This window comes from Carcharodon carcharias, chromosome 26 (genome assembly GCF_017639515.1).
Source record: "Carcharodon carcharias isolate sCarCar2 chromosome 26, sCarCar2.pri, whole genome shotgun sequence".
NCBI lineage: Eukaryota > Metazoa > Chordata > Chondrichthyes > Lamniformes > Lamnidae > Carcharodon > Carcharodon carcharias.
Window position 1 is genome coordinate 37,607,433 of NC_054492.1, and position 16,564 is coordinate 37,623,996.

General features: G+C 42.3%; 1 protein-coding gene across 8 annotated transcripts in view; it reads right to left on the minus strand.

The window, feature by feature from the left end:
• sema6dl (sema domain, transmembrane domain (TM), and cytoplasmic domain, (semaphorin) 6D, like) overlaps window positions 1-16,564 on the minus strand; it is a 297,233-nt gene that overhangs the window by 115,571 nt on the left and 165,098 nt on the right. For all 8 annotated transcript variants that reach the window (XM_041174872.1, XM_041174869.1, XM_041174873.1 and 5 more), the window contains one exon: window positions 2,959-2,995. Coding sequence is in view for 3 of the 8 variants with exons in the window: in XM_041174876.1 (XP_041030810.1) it covers window positions 2,959-2,995 (37 nt within the window). In the remaining 5 variants the exon portion in view is untranslated. The remainder of the gene's footprint in view (window positions 1-2,958; window positions 2,996-16,564) is intronic.

Genomic DNA, 16,564 nt, shown 5'->3' on the forward strand with positions numbered 1-16,564 from the left:
TCTTCTCATCCCCTGCTTTTATAGGCAGGATTTTTGGCTCATCGGGCAGGTGTGATGGGCGGACATGCGATCGGCCAGGAAACAGTCCGCTGCCCGTGATCGGCCCCTGACTGTGATTTCACGCTGGCCGGCCAATTAACAGCCAGGCAACGTGAAAGATGCAGTGAGAAGCTCAACGGAGCGCGTACTGATAGCTCCCCAAAGGCAGGGAGCTGCCTCAGGGAACTCAACAATTTTAAAATCAAAAATAAAGATTTTGAAAATTGGAAAAAAAAAGCGTCCCCACAAATGACTCACTCAGATGGCTAGAAACATCGTAAAAATTATGTCAAAACATTTTTATTTTTAACAATTAATATCAGAAACCTCATCCCGCCCGTGGATGAGGTTTCCTCAAAAATGGAAAGGCTGCCTGGCTGATTCGCCCGCCCACCAACCGTAAGGTTCGACAGTCAGCGAAAAATCACTGCTAATTAATACTTTAATGGCCTTAATAGGCCTCTTAATGGTCAGTGGGCGCGCTGTTGACTCTCGCGCACACCAGCCGATTGAAATATCGCGCAAGTGCACGATGATGTCAGGATGCTCGTCCGAAGGCATTGCGCTATTTCATGTCCAATCGGGTTGGGTGTATGCCCGACAACAGGACATAAAATTCTGCCCTATATTTTATTCCAAATGCATTCTGCATCAGTTTTTCAACCCTTCTGTGATTTATTAGCTTCCCCCTTGTAAGGTTGTTTTGTTTCTCATTAAGAGGTCTGGAGGCTTGTGTGATTGAACATAAACTATTTATTGTTAACACACAACTAAATACATATCTCTCAGGTATAGCCCTAACTAGGTATTATCTTCAGACTCTCTCGGCACAGAGTGTACTATCATGCGAATCTCTACATCATATTTTGGGTGGTACTGTCCTCCAGTGCCACATTAACCCTTGCTCTCCCAAATACCTTTATGCTATACCTCTCAGATTTTTCAGTTCTATTTTCACTTGGGTCTAATGCCCTCACATTCTTCCCTTATATTTCTTATAGAATCATAGAATGTTACAGCACAGAAGGAGGCCATTTGGTCAGTTGAGTCTGTGCCAGCTCTTTCTAAGAGCAATCCAATTAATCCCACTCTTCTGCTTTTTCCCCATATCCCTGCAATTTTTTCACCTTCAAGTATTTATCCAATTCTGACAAAAAGTCATCAACATGAAACATTAACTCTGTTTCTCTCTCCTCGACTGCGGTCCAACTTGCCAAGTATTTCCAGGATTTTCTGTTTATATATCCTCAGGTCTCTGATCTTGCTTGAGACATCTTTAATTTCGACTTGTGTTCTGTGGTGTGGGACTCATAGCTCAAGTTCGACTGTGTGTTTTCATCTACATTATCTAAACATTTTTAGAGCCCTGGATCATGACTACCTTCAATATTTTAGCTTCTACAATGTGATTTTTTAGAACTTCAAAGCCAGAGTACTAGAAATATTTGTGGACTGTTCTCCAAGCTTTCCAATGTATTGATATCTTTCTGAAGGTAGGGAGCCCAGAAATTACACACACTAGCACAAATGCCATCTTGTCATACTCTACAGGTTATCCTGTTGCAGTAAAATCTATTGTACTTGAGTATTAGGGATTTCAAGTGAAGCGGTAGCTCTCAGTAGATGGGAGCCCTTAGTTGGTTAGGATTAGATTTTTTTTAATATGCGTTCTTGGGATATGAGTGTCACTGGCAAGGCCAACATTTATTGCCTGTCTCTCATAGCCCTTGAGAAGGTGGTGGTGGTGAACCATCTACAAGTGAGTGGCAAGCTAGGCCATTTCAGAGGGCAGTTAAAGGTTAACCACACTGCTGTGGGTCTGGAATCATATGCAGGCCAGACCTGCAGTTTCCCTCCCTTGAAGGACATCAATGAACCAGATGGGGTTTTATGACAATCTGCTAGGTTCATGATCATTATGAATGACACTAACATTTTATTCCATATTTATTTAATTGAATTTAAATTCCCCCAGCTGCCATGGTGAGATTTGAACTCCTGTCTCTGGAGCATTCATCCTGGCCTCCAAATTATTAGTTCAGTAACATTACCACTATGCTACCATCCCCCATTCAGCAACAGCTTACTCTTTAGCTTAAAGTTTACTTTTAGTGTGATATCAAGACATATAGCAGAAGTCATGGAATACTGCGGCTTGTCATAAAGCAGCCACATGCAGTGATAGGCCCAAGTGATTAAAAATGTTTTGTGGATTATAATGTGCATTCGGTCACTTCTTGATATTTGTAACACTATTAAGGGCATTGTTGAACTTAGCCATTTTTGGCCCAGTTCCTTTAAACTTCAGAACCAGACTTCAGTACATTCGTTACAGTACGTTAGTGGGTGCTGTATGGCTGACCCCACATTGCACTCAGCTGTCAAGTAGGTTTGTGTGACATTAGAGGATTGTGACAATTGATTGTTTCTAATAATATACTACAGCCAGCAGTAAATTCCATATCGTCACATAACGGCAGTTCACTGTAAACTATGGAGTGCTTTCATACTGTACAATATAATTAACAAAAGATTCTTCAACAGACTTTTAAAGCACCCGCTTAAAGCCTTAAGGGCCTGTTGGATGCTAGTGATCTGCTTCAATAAAGAAAGGCGCACTGTGGTCAGATCTGACTTCATAGACAATAACGCTTTTAGTTCGATAAAATGATTAATCAGATTCGAAATCTAGTGGCAAAACTCATGTTTCTTTTAAGAACTGAGTAATGTCTAGTCAGCATGGACACTTGCAGAAAACCCCGACAAATTAAGGAATTCATTGCTCAGTAATACACAGGCAGTTCACATTTAAATATTACAGCAGAGCTTGTCTTTGTAACTCAGAGGGTGCCTTGTTTGGGAAAGTAACAAACTTTATAGAGTAGATTATTTGGTGCTTCTATTAAGAATCGTTCCTACCTTCACCGTTGCTGTCGTATTCAAAGCTTTGAAGAAGCTGTGGAAAAAAAATTAATATAGTTAAATGATGTTACAATAGAGTTATCACCTTTCAAAATGATTAATGTCAATACATAATTCTTCTTTGTAACAGTAGATTCAGGCATGGCAACCGGAGCAGAAAATTGATGCATCGAATATTTTCTAACTGCTTATGAAAACAAAACTCTCACTTTTTGTCCTGCTAAGCAAACCTGAAGCACAGCTTTTAAATGGATGTACTGTTTTCAAGCAATCTGTTATTTTCATTGTACAAAGCAGCATCGGGGTATCGGATGAATAATGTTTTAAAGCATAAAGATGTCACTTTGTCTAATTTAACATTGATTTCCCACTGTAATGCTCATTGTTATTCCTAATGGTTTACAAATCCTACATCTCAACTGACTTGATTAGTATTTGGAGATTTCAAAATTTATTAATGTTGCCTGTAAAAAATACATTTGCTGTTAACACAATAAAACACAACATTAAATTAAAACTGGGTTATATTTAAGCCAACCCTACATCAAAATATATTGTATAAGTGTGAAAGGACTCTTAACTCAATGGGCAGAATTTTGCAGATGCAGCAGGGGTCCCACTGCCAGGCTTGCAAGTGGGGGTGGGGGTGGGGGAGGGGGTGGGGGTTATGAGGGGCGCAGAGTTGGGGGGGGCTGCCTTGGTGAGTGGCGGAATCTGGGGCCGCATTCTGGTGACAGTCAACTAAGTGGCGTCTGCTGGGGCTACCATCCTATCAAAGATGGCGGCCTGCACCCTCCCCCCCCCCCCAACCCAAAAGCTGCCGACCCAATCGGAGGGCACACAGTTCAACAGCGCCACCGCTAGTAATGGCCATTACTAAGGCTGCACATGAGGAATGATAGTGGATCAATGGCTGTGCTCCCTCCAAGTAAGATAAGTATTGGAAGTGCCAGGGCCAATCCATGGGCCCACTCCCCCTCCCCCAGATCCCACTGGGAGGTCACCACGGTTGACCTGGTGGTTTCCCCGTGCAGCAGCGCTTCCTCACACCCTCCCTGCTGGCACTGAATGAGGCCCTTCATTGAAGTGGTTCTTTTCAGCTTCTGGCAAAATGGCACGGAGGCTGGGAGAAATCAGGCACCTCACCACCATCTCCCAAGCTTTCCAACCTTCCAGGCCACTGCCAATGGGCCTAGAAAATGCCACTCAATTTGTCTAATTAACTCCGGTGTTTGGCAGAAAGGAAAAAATAAATTTCCTTCAAAGGAAAGGAGCAAACTCAACTTTGATCAGAGTGCCCTCTTGCTTTTCCCTAATTTAATTTACTCCACTTTAGGCGGCTATGCCTTTATAGCTTCCTGGGCCTTAAGCTTTGGAATTCCTTCCCTAAACCTCTCCACCTGTGTCTCCATCTTAAGATGCTCCTTAAAATCTGTCTCTTTGGCCAAGTTTTTTGTCACTTATCCTATAATCTCCTTATTTGACAAAGTGTCAATATTTTTGTCTTAGGATGCTCCTTTGAAATGCCATGTTTTACTACATTAAAGGCACTATATAACTGCAACTTGTTTCTGCTGCCTGAATTGGGCCATGTCAAGTTTAGGGAGATGCAGAATTGTTCAGTTTAGGGCTGACGAGGTGATCAATTGTGTAGCATAAGGGTCTGGCACATACAAGGTTAAAATGGGACTGAATACAGTACTGCCCACACAGTGAGGTAAGAGAACACATGATCCGCACCTGGAGGTCAGTCTAGTGTTGGACAGAGCCATGTGTACCAGCAAGCACGGAGACAGGTCCTAACTTGATCTCTTTACTGTACATATGTACGCAGCTCTCATAGATAATAAATACATACAGTTAACCTACTTAAAACTACAAAGACTTCATTAAGATCTACTGAATGGTATCCAATGCCATACAACAAGGCACGGAGGAGAAATTTCCCCCTGTTGAGGGGGGGTTGTGTGGGGGTGGGTGCGAACCCGATTGGGTCTGCACCGCCATTTTATGTGGGCGGGCCAGTTAAGGCCCATCCAGTGTGACGCCTGCCTGGAAGCGCTGAGCGCTCCCTGTGCAGGCGGGGGAGATGGGGGTGGGGGGGTGGGGGTAGGGGGGTTCCCTGAGTTGGGGCCTGCGCTCTTTCGCGCCTGCATGCAAAAAAGCACAGAAATCCCCCTGAGACACAGCGGTATCTCAAGGAGATTAGTTTAAGGTTCGAAAATTTAAATAAAGAAAAGAAAATATTTTAAGACATGCCCCCTCATGTGACAGTGTCACATGAGCTGGGACATGTCAAGGAACATTAATGAAAAAAATTTATTTAATTTATGAACCCCTCATGAAACCTCATCCCGCCCGTGGATGAGGTTCCATGAAAAATGCGAAGGCCGCCTGGGGTCTTCGCCTGCCCCCCCGCTAACCTTAAGGTTGGACAGGCAGCTCAGCTTATTGCCTTAATTAGTTTTTAAATGGCCTCAATAGGCCTTTGACAATTTGTTGGATGCACAGCCAAGTTGACTGCGTCCCTGCCGAACTGAAAATCTAAATGATGCGTGGTGAAGTCGGGACGCACGCTCGATGTCACCCCGTGTCATTTTACGCCTTGGCGAGCGCTGTATATCATGTCATTAGTTCCATGCTGTCGTGGTGATGGTGGGTGAATGGCTCTGTCCCGCCTGGGGCTGCAACTGCAGAAAAGTTACTGATAACATTCTTAAAGAAAACATTGGCCAAGCGTGTGCTGTCAAAATATCACCGAGTTAGTGGCGCTCGCTGTCATATATGATTAAATTGCCCAGAAATATCTGGTGAGAGGGAGACAGTCGGTCAACTCGATTGCCAGGAATTGGTGGACCAATTGTACTGCTCCATTTTTAGCTTTGCGAAAATGGCAGCTCAAACTCTACGCGAGTTTCCAGAAATTGCTGCTTTGCCGAGTGATTGTCTATTAAAGTTGCTGCAGTAATTTTTTTTAAATGAGGAAATTTATGTTCCTGCAATGTCAGTCAAATCTCTCCAGCCTAAAAATGGAACAATTTATATTGTCAAGTTTCGTTCCTACAGGTAGTGAATTGATGTCAGATGTTTTTAAAGATCAAAACCTAAATTTTTCTCTTACTTTTCCGGTCACTTCTTCTCTTTCTGTACCTATTTTGACTCTGAAGCATCTTCCTCCTCTATTGTTCCTCAGTTTCTTTCTCAATCCTTCAAACTCATTGGGCCAAGTTTCCTGCCTGTCGGGTGGGTGGGCCTGACCCAATCTCCGGCGGGCGTGGAGTCGATTGCCGCTAGTGAAGCGGGCCACACCGCCATTTTATGTGGGCGGGCCAATTAAGGCCCACCCAGCGTGATGCCCGGTGGGAAGCGCTATGCGCTCCCTGTGCGGGCAGGGGATTCCCCTAAAGCGAGAGTGCGCTCTTTCACACATGCGCACGATAGAGCACACATCCCCCCCGAGGCTAAGTGCAGCCTCAGGGAGATCGCTGACACTTCTAAAACTGTTAAAAATTGAAAATAGAAAAATCCCTTACATGTCACATGAGATGGGACATGTTCATAATTTACAGAATAACTTTATTAAAATGTTTAAAATCCGACATGAAACCTCATCCCGCTGGTGGATGAGGTTCCATGTTTTCTCTAGTTGCCGCCGGGTCTCCTGGCAGGTCCTTTAATTGGTTAAATGATTCTGTCAATGGCCTCAATTGGCCACTGACAGGTCAGCGGGCCTGCAGCTGATTTCGCTGCGCCCCCGCCTTCCTGAAAATTTAAATGGCGCGGAGTGACGTCGGGGGTTCTGCCATTTTACGCGCCGGCGAGCGGGCCCCACCCCCTGCTCGCCAACGGTAAAATTCTGCTCATTGGCTCAGGAGATACACTGTTGGTCCTGTTATCCACTAAAGTCCCAAATGCCCCATTGCCCTCTCTGTGCCATTATCAGCTTGCACTTCCATGGTAGCTATTTGATGGAGAAAAGCTTTAACTAACGGAGCACACAGTGGGATGTCCTGCTCCAGCAGATTGTGGGCTGTTATCTGTTAGTGGCATCAATTAGGGGCAACAATACATTTGAGTGCCACATATTCACTATGATGGTAGAGAGATAGAAATGTGTCTCTTTCCCTTTGCTATTGTTAGGGTGCCAATTTTGGGAATGGAGGGAAAAGCGGAAAGATCTCATTCTCATCTCTGTTGGATTCATCGTGAATCCAGTTTACTCAGCAGTATAACAGGAGAATGGAGCACCCGGTTCTGAGGTGGCCTGAAGATACATAGCTAGTGAGATTGGATCACTGGTGTTTTAAAATGCTCCAGTTGTTTGCCATTTCCATGTGGTGTTCACGCTGTCTTGCAGCCAGACCAGAAAATAGCTATTATGTACTGAATGGTGCAATAGTTTGTTGGGAAGGTGACCTGCTGAAGCGCGCATCCCTGAGTTTATTTTTGAGCCATATGGGTATTGAATGACCATATGTTATCAGGGGCAGCCAGCAATGAAGACAAAGTGACGTCTGCTTCGAATGCTGTGTATTTCTGAGTGAACAGCTTATACGCCTACTAAAAGAAAACTGGGGTAGAAAGGGGTATTTTTTTTAAAAAATTTCATTCATGGGATGTGGGCACCGCTGGCTAGGCCAGCATTTATTGCCCATCCCTAAGTACCCTTGTTCAGCAGGTATTTAAGAGTCAACCACATTGCTGTGGGTCTGGAGTCACATGGAGGCCAGACCAGGTAAGGATGGCAGATTGCCTTCCCTAAAGGACATTAGTGAATCAGATGGGTTTTTACAACAATCAGCAACTGTTTCATAGTCATCATCAGACTTTTAGTTCCAGATTTTTATTGAATTCAAATTTCACTACCGGTTGTGGTGGGATTTGAACCCAGGTCCCCAGAGCATTACCCTGGGTTTCTGGAATACCAGTCCAGTGACAACTATGCCACTGCCCCCCCCCGGAATGACTCCAGGGTGAGCTCAACCCTGCCCTTTTGTGAGCCCCAGGTCCACCTGGCCCGGCTGGTAATACCTCGAAAAGTCCCTGTTCAGGGTTACCAATGATGCCAACAGGGGATCCAGTGGATTCTACGGTGGTGAAGGCAGAGGAGCTACAACCTCGGAGGACCACAGCTGGCTGGTGCTGGGGGAGGATCCCCTGGGAAAAGGGTTTGTGTTTCCTTCAAATCCATGTGAGGAGGGCAATGGGAAAAAAACCTCATGCTTCCCTTTTCTCCAGTCAAATATGGTCAAATCCTTGTTGCTGGTTCTTATCAAGACAACAGTGTGAATGGGTTGACACCACTCATGTCAACACCTCACTTGGTATGGATGTCCATTTAGTGCAAGGTGGACAGCATTAAAGACTGCCTTAGCCAGAACTCCAACAACAAGATCATCCACTGTTGCTATGATTGGGAAATCTGGACGACCATAGTTGCCTGCACCACTTGGCATAGCACTTAAGATTTGAAAGGAAAATATTATTGATATGTAGATTAATGTACTCGATACACATTAATACAGTAATGAACTGTAGAGTCTGGGCTCTGTTGTTACTGCTGGTTATTCAACATTTTCTTAAATCCCTTACGGGAAATGTTATTTGGGATATCTTCCAGCTTTGAGCTTCCAATGCTTTGGGTGGGTGGGATTGTGTTATTGTCACTGGACTGGTAATCCAGAGACCCAGGCTAATCCTCTGGGGACCTGGGTTCAAATCCCACCACAGCAGCTGGTGAAATTTGAATTCAATAAAAATCTGGAATTAAAAGTCTGATGATGACCACGAAACCATTGCTGATTGTCGTAAAAACCCATCTGGTTCACTAATGCCCTTTAAGGAAGGAAATCTGCTGTCCTCATCTGGTCTGGCCTACATGTGACTCCAGACCCATAGCAATGTGGTTGACTCTTAAAAATGCCCTCTGAATAAGGGCAATTAGGGATGGGCAATAAATGCTGGCCTAGCCAGCAACACCCACATCCCATGGACAAATAAAAAAAATGCACCTCAGAGGGCAGTGTGCCCATTACACAGTCCACCCAATTTTCCATCTTTCAATTTAAATTGATGGAAAATTAGGCTAATTGATTCATGGGAAAACATCCTCCACTCTTAATATATACTCCCAGTTTGCAAAGTCCTTGGCCAGAAGCACAGCAGCAGAATTTATCATACTTTCTATGAAAAAGATTGGGTCCCATTTAAGCAAAGATTCAATGGAGTCTATGACATCCTCAGGATATTCCCAAGCGCTTAGCCAATTAAATACTATCAAAGTGTCGTTTTATAGGCAACAGTTACTTGCTGTTTGGTTCTGCAAACAGCACTGAGATAAATACCAAACTGATCTTGGCTGATGTTGCTTGAGGAATGAATGTTGATCAGGTGAAGTCCCTGCTACCTTTTGAAAATGTGACATGCAATCTTTTGTGAACACCTTTATGAGGCCTGTTTAGCATCTCACCCAAGAGACAGCACATCTGACATTGCAGCCTAGATTATGCGTTCAAGTGTGGGAGTTCTCACTCTGAGAGTGCTGCACTATGGCAAGGTCACACTTCTAATCATCATGAAGCTTTGGCGCACAACACAAGCTACAAATGACTGTTTCAGTAGACAAGTGCTCATTGCTTGATGTTAGTGATGGCATTAACCCATTTAAGATAAACAAGTGAGCATGTACAGATAAATATATTGGCCTCAGAGGGTTGTTTTGGACATAAAATCCTTATGTATTATCATTGCTATTTGAAATTTGCAGTGACATTTACTGCCTTGGACTTATCTTCAAGGTTGTCAAAGGGATATATTTAGTATAAATGACAACACACTTGTAAAACAGTATTAATTTTCCAATATCTCCTGTTCTTTCTTTTGCAATCAGATAGAAGCATACTTATGATGGTGAGAGTCAGCCTCATGGGAATATAGTGTAAAAGGGGAAAAAACAATATAGAATCTGATGTAAAGTAGATTAAAGAGTCTTCAGGATGAGCAACCTAAGTGGACTATGAGCTTCAACTGGTTAGGTCTTTTCAGTGGTACTGGGATTAAATGAGCTGGTTTGGAACTGGTCCATAGCCTAATATCTGGCCTTAAAACAATTAGCATGTCACTTGGAGCTGTTGTTATTTCTAAGAAACATGGGAACTTCCACCCTGAATAAACAAACCATGTCTGGAATGTATCTGCTTATTGCCCAGCTTCAGGCTACTCAGCGCAAGCTCCAACTCATCAACTGAGCATAATATTGCCACACTGAACCAACAGTTTAAATCGGCCAGGAAATATGACAGGTCCGAATCAAACCAGGACACTGATCACTTTCACAGTAGCAGAGTGACTCTAAGAATGATAGGTGGTATTTTGACACCAACTTTCCAAAAATATAATAAATTATTAGTCTGATGGTGCAAAGATTTCGAATAGCAGAATAATTTACTTGTAGAAGGGTCTGAAGAAGGGTCACACGGACTCGAAACGTTAACTCTGTTTCTCTCCCCACAGATGCTGTCAGACCTGCTGAGTTTTCCCAGAATTTTCTGTTTTTATTTCAGATTTCCAGCATCTGCAGTATTTTGCTTTTAAATTATTTGTGGGACAGTTTGGCTCAGTTGACAGCACTCATGCCTCTGATTCAGAAGGTTTTGAGTTTAAGCTTATGTGTAGATGCTGGCATGGGGGCACTGTAACTGGTCTGGTAATTCAGAGGGCCAGACCAGTACTCTAGGGCCATAGTTCAAATCCAACCATGGTGGCTGGTCAAATTTAAATTCAATTAATTAATCTGGAATTAAAAACTATTCTCAGTAATGGTGACAATCATTGATTGTTGTAAAAATCCATCAGGTAATGCCCTTTAGGGAAAGGAATCTGCTGCCTTTACCTGGTCTGGCCGACATATGACTCCCGATCTAATGAAATGTGGTTCATGCTTAACTGCCCTCTGAAATGGTGTAGCAAGTCACTCAGTTCAAGGGCAATTAGGGACGAGCAACAAATGCTGGCCTTGCCAGCGATGCCCACATCCTATGAAAGAATGAAGAAGGAAGCTGTGCTCTGGGAGTTGGACTGACTCTTCAGTGCAGTACTGAAGACTGGGACTGCTTTTATTCACTACGCATATCAATGATTTGGGCATAGGATGGGAGGAAATGATCTCCAAATTTGCAGATGATATTAAAAATATATGATACAGTAAACAACTCTGAAGGGACTGGAATGACATGCTGATAAAATGGACAGAAAAGTGGAAGATAGAATTCAATGTCAGTAAGTGTGGGATGATATGTTTTGGTTACAAAAAAAATGTTTGAAAGAGAAAAGGTTGGTTGATGTGAGCCTGAACCTCGAGTAATCCTAAATCTCTCTGCACTTCCACAACGTGGTTACAAAATTGGCTGAGGTAGGAAACAGAGGGCAATGGTTAATAGGTACTTTTTGGGCTGGAAGAAGGTTTGTAGCGGAATTCCCCAGAGGCTGGTTTTGGAACCCTTGCTTTTCCTGATATATATAAATGATCTAAATCTTGGTGTGCAGGGAACAATTTCAAAGTTTGTGGACGACACAAAACTTGGGAGAATTGTAAACTGTGAGCAAGACAGTGTAGAGCTTCAAAAGGTCATTGACACACTGGTGGAGTGGGCAGATAGGTGGCAAATGAAGTTCGATGCAGAGAAGTGTGAGATGATGCACTTTGGTACAAAGAACATGGAGAGACAGTATGAAATAAAGGATACTATTCTAAAGGATATGCATGAGCAGAGAGGCCTGGGTGTATATGTACATAAGTCATTAAAGGTGGCAGGACAGGTAGAGAGAGTTGTTTCTAAAGCATACAGTATTCAAGGTTTCATTAATAGGTGCATTGAGTATAAAAGCAGGCAGGTCTTGATGAACTTATATGACACGTGTTAGACTTCAACTGGAGTATTGTATACAGTTCTGGGTGCCACACTATAGGAAGGATGTGAATGCATTGGAGAAAGTGCAGAAGAGGTTTACGAGAATGGTTCCAGGGATGAGACACTTCAGTTATGAGGATAGATTGGAGAAGTTGGGGCTGTTTTCCTTGGAGAGGAGAAGGCTAGGAGGAGACTTGTTAGAAGTTTTTAAAATCATGAGGGGTCTGGACAAAGCAGATAGGGAGAAACTGTTCCCACTTGTAAGTGGATCAAGAACCTGTTTGCTGTTTGTGACACTTTGCTGCATGCACATTGCCTAGCACGTCTGCTTATGTAACAGTGACCACATTTCTTAAAGCCATTGGATATGAAGTGTTTTGGGTTGCTCTGAAGACATGATAAGGTGCTATATAAATGTAATTTCTTCCGTCTTATAAATTATGAGTGCAAAGGTTCTGTACTGAAATTAACAACAGAAAATGTAATCGCAAGATAAAGGCAAAGCATGAAGGTAACTGTCCTGTCACACTCAGTATAAGTGTGAGGATTTCAGATGTTACGGACAATAAGATCGTACTTTGAAAGTGGCCACAAACTCTATTAAGGTGGCTGCAACAAGTGACTATGGACATTGAAACTGGGGACAGTATTCAATTCTGTGATCAACATTTAGTTAAGCATGGACCTGAATAAGGTGCTTCTCAGCCACCTGTGAGGTTTAACTATCTCCATTTTTCCGGATGAATCCGTGTTTGAGGAATTATGAAATCTCTAGACTGCTGGCCTCTGGGTGCAATATTCGACAAAGGAGACTATTTGAGCTCAAGTTTGGACAAAGATAAGGGTGAATGACCATTGCCAACCACCATTGTATTGTGGTGGTCTGGACCCGCTGAAGTGTTAGTCCTGTGATCATGTGGCTGAAACTAACTTTCAGGGATTTCAGTATAATACAGCCTGAGCAACGGAAATCCATGCGTGTGTGAGAAACATCTGAAGCACCAGGAAATATCTGAAACAGCTGAACTATCATAACTGAAAGTCTTCTAATGCAGTTAAAGTAATGTACTTGTTCCAGCTTTCATGTCCATCTGAGAACCAACCTCCTAGCTATTCATCTACACGAGGCTTCACAACTTCATGACAATCCTGTATTTCTAAAAGACCTTCACCCCAACTAAAGTATCAACTCAACTAAGAAGATATCAGGCCTGCATCAACATAGAGACTGAGTTATAAATTCAATATTTACCTTTACAATTTTAACTTCACCTGTATGTCATCTTTGTAAGTGTGACAGTGCGAGTGAGATAAGCGACTGAGATGTTGCGTTCAAGCATCCAGGGCAAACGTGTGATAATAAATAACCTCTTATTTTTAAAAGATCACCAAAAAGCCTGCTGCTAGAATTTATTTTAAATTAAAAAAAGTCAATCTGAGGGTAAGGAAATATAACACTCCAACATTCCGATTACAGATTAGAAGGGACCACAAAAATCCTGTCTATAACAATACCCTATCCCAAAGTGAAACCTAGGAGCTCTTATAGTGTATATATTTGAAGCTAATAAACTCTGTGCTGTAATGATAGATGCCCTAAGAACGGAGTCAACAGCATAACCTGACGTGTAAGATATGTTCTTACGAGATGCTTAGAGTTAATGCTGAGTAAGTCAGTAATTTTTGACTAATGGCCACAATCTTCTGGCCACTCTCACAAATCTTCTGGGACTCCTGAAGCTGAAGTCATGACTATCAATACTGGGCAAATATTAGGTATGAGATGCAGTACTGAATGACAATGATGTTAGCTGCATAACCTTTCACTGAGTGTATTTAAGACCGAGACAGATAGGTTGATTGGTAAGGGGATCAAAGGTTACGGGGAGAAGGCGGGAGAATAGGGTTGAAAAACTTATCAGCCGTGATTGAATGGCGGAGCAGACTCGATGGGCCGAATGGCCTAATTTCTGCTCCTATGTCTTATGGTCTCTAAGGCAATCACCTTGCACCAGAAACATTAAACAACAAGTAGCTTGTCTGTGCTTTCATCCTATACTGCAGTTACGAGTGCCAAGAATTTATTCATGCTATATCCAGAAGAAGATCCACCTCTATTGTATTCTTACACTTTGCATTGTCGTTTAGTTCACTCTCAATGCTGCCTCTGATGCAAATGATCTGTTATTGATATTCCTCAATCATTGTAGTATCTGACTGGCAACCTCTGATAAGACGTAGAAGCGCTTTCAGCAAACCAACTCCCAGAAATCAAGAGGTTCACACCAGAGAACAGAGGCACCCACTGTAGTGCAAAAGCCCTATCTTAAAAATAAAGATTTTTAATTGCAAACAATTCTGATAGCTTGCTGTACCAACATTCATGTTTCAATGATTGAAAGTAGCCAGAAAGTTGTTTCTAATCGTTAAAAATTAAAAGGGAGGGGTGGGGGGGGGGGGGGGGGGCGTTGTTGGTGGGGGTCTGATGAGTTGCACCTCTTGTAGCTGTTTGAGTCCACGCACAGAGCTCTCTCTTCGGCACCTTCACAGGGATGAGAATAAGCAGTGCAAACATGAACGCTCTGCTCTGAAATGAAACCAAATCTGCACCCTTTAGAATAGGATAAGTGTAACATGAATACACTGCTTTGCCTTATCTCCCATATTCTTCTCTTCATTCTTTCCTCTCATGTTTTTTTTCAACCCCAGGTTGCCTCTTGCTGGGTCTTTATTCTTTTGTCATTCTTGTTCCTTTTGTCCCTTGTTGTCTCCCTCTCTCTCACTATCCCTGCTCACCCTCTCCCATTGTTGTCTCTTGCCATTTCCTGCTTTTTCTCTCCTACATTCTGTTTCTATCTTCAGGGCCCACCTGGCTTGATCTGAGCGAGTGAGTGCTGCTTATTGTGATTTTCTTTTACTCCACCTGCTGCTGAGTGAAAGGGAGCAAAAGAATCCAATAGAGATGGGATTTCCCCATCCCATTAATAAAATCATTGCACGAGTAATATGTACTCTAAAAAATATCTAAAGACTTGATAGAAAGCAGAGAAAGCAAAAGAAGTGACAGTTTATCAGCATTGTACAGGCAGGGATTGCTATCATCAGAACAACTCTCACATCAGGTCACCACCAGCTGCAGTTGAAGTGCATTAGGGACTTGGGTTGGCCAGAAATTACAGGCATGGATTACACCCAGTACAGGGTCCGTTCAAAAATCGGATTTTCTTTCATTTTAAAAAAACACTAGCTGTTTAGTAAAGCATCATGTTTCATAGAAAAATATGAATACATTTGAAATATAACTTTAATCATGTATGAAATATTATTTCAAAACCATTCAAATTAAATATGAAATGAAACGCTAGTCAGTATTTTTCTCCATTAAGCAAAAAGAAATGTTAATTTTTCTTTTGAGTTAATAGCCCAGTGACAAAATGAAGAAATATGTGGATTCAAAAAATGTGAGTACTGAAAATATAAATCTGTTGATTGTAACAAAAAAAAGTAGGGATTTTGATGCATCTGCAGTAACGAGTTTGCAAGCAGCTATCAAGCCTCAACTGCTAGAAATGCTTGCTAAGCTAGCTGCCATTTCATGATATTTTACATCAATTTGTGCACAAACATTGGCTGTCATTACATGAACTATTGTGTCCATGCTCTGGTACCCAAATTGAGAGATGTGCTTGTTTACTAATATTGTACAATATGCTCTCCTCACAGGGCAAGGAATACCCAGTTGCCCACCAGCTTAGCACCAATTGTCTTTACAGTGTGTGCTTTTCCCCCAACACCTTCTCATATAAATGGTTCAACGATGGTCACTATCAGTAGTCTGAGGTCTCCAGATGTTGAAAGCTGTGTCTTCATTCCAAGTAATAATTCAGTTGGTGTATAGTTCAAATTAACACTGCTTATGGTAAATTGTTTAAATATAAGTGATGGCATATCTCCACGTCAATAAAAATTGTGGTAACTATCATACTGTATGAATGCCTTTGATGGCCTAAAGTATTGTTCTTGTTAGTTTAGAAAATATGATGCAGAGCGAAGCAGTAAGACAGGCATAATATGTGTACATGAGAACTGGAATCAGTTCACAAAGGTTAAAATGGGAAACTGCTATTTCGTTTCTCAGTAAACACTCTTTGGATAAATGGGCTGAACTTTGTTTTTCCTTAGTATATAGTGTCAAATTATATTTATTTTTATTTATTGCTGAAAAAAAGGACTTTTTTGGTTGAAGCTTTTCATCTTGTACTCTTCAGGACAATTTGCAAGAAAATACCAAAGTCAGGGGAAACAATGTACCGAACAGCATGTCCCTTCCACTGCTCGCAATGGGCAAGGTATGGATCATACCCAACCAGCCCGTGCTTGCAACACTCAAAACACAGTGTCCAACATTAGATGTGATTCTGCGATTGGACAACATTTGCTAAATAATCCTGTGCGCTAAGAATTATGCTGACACCCAATTCGACATTGTCAGTCAGGCTTGCAGTGTGGTGAAGATACAAACATACGAATTAGGAGCAGGAGTAGGCCACTCAGCCCCTCGAGCCTGCTCCGTCATTCAATACAATCATGGCTGATCTGACTGTAACCTCAACCCCACATTCCTGCCTACCCCTGATAGCCTGTCACCTTCATGTTAATCAAGAATCTATCTATCTCTGTCTTAAAATATTCAA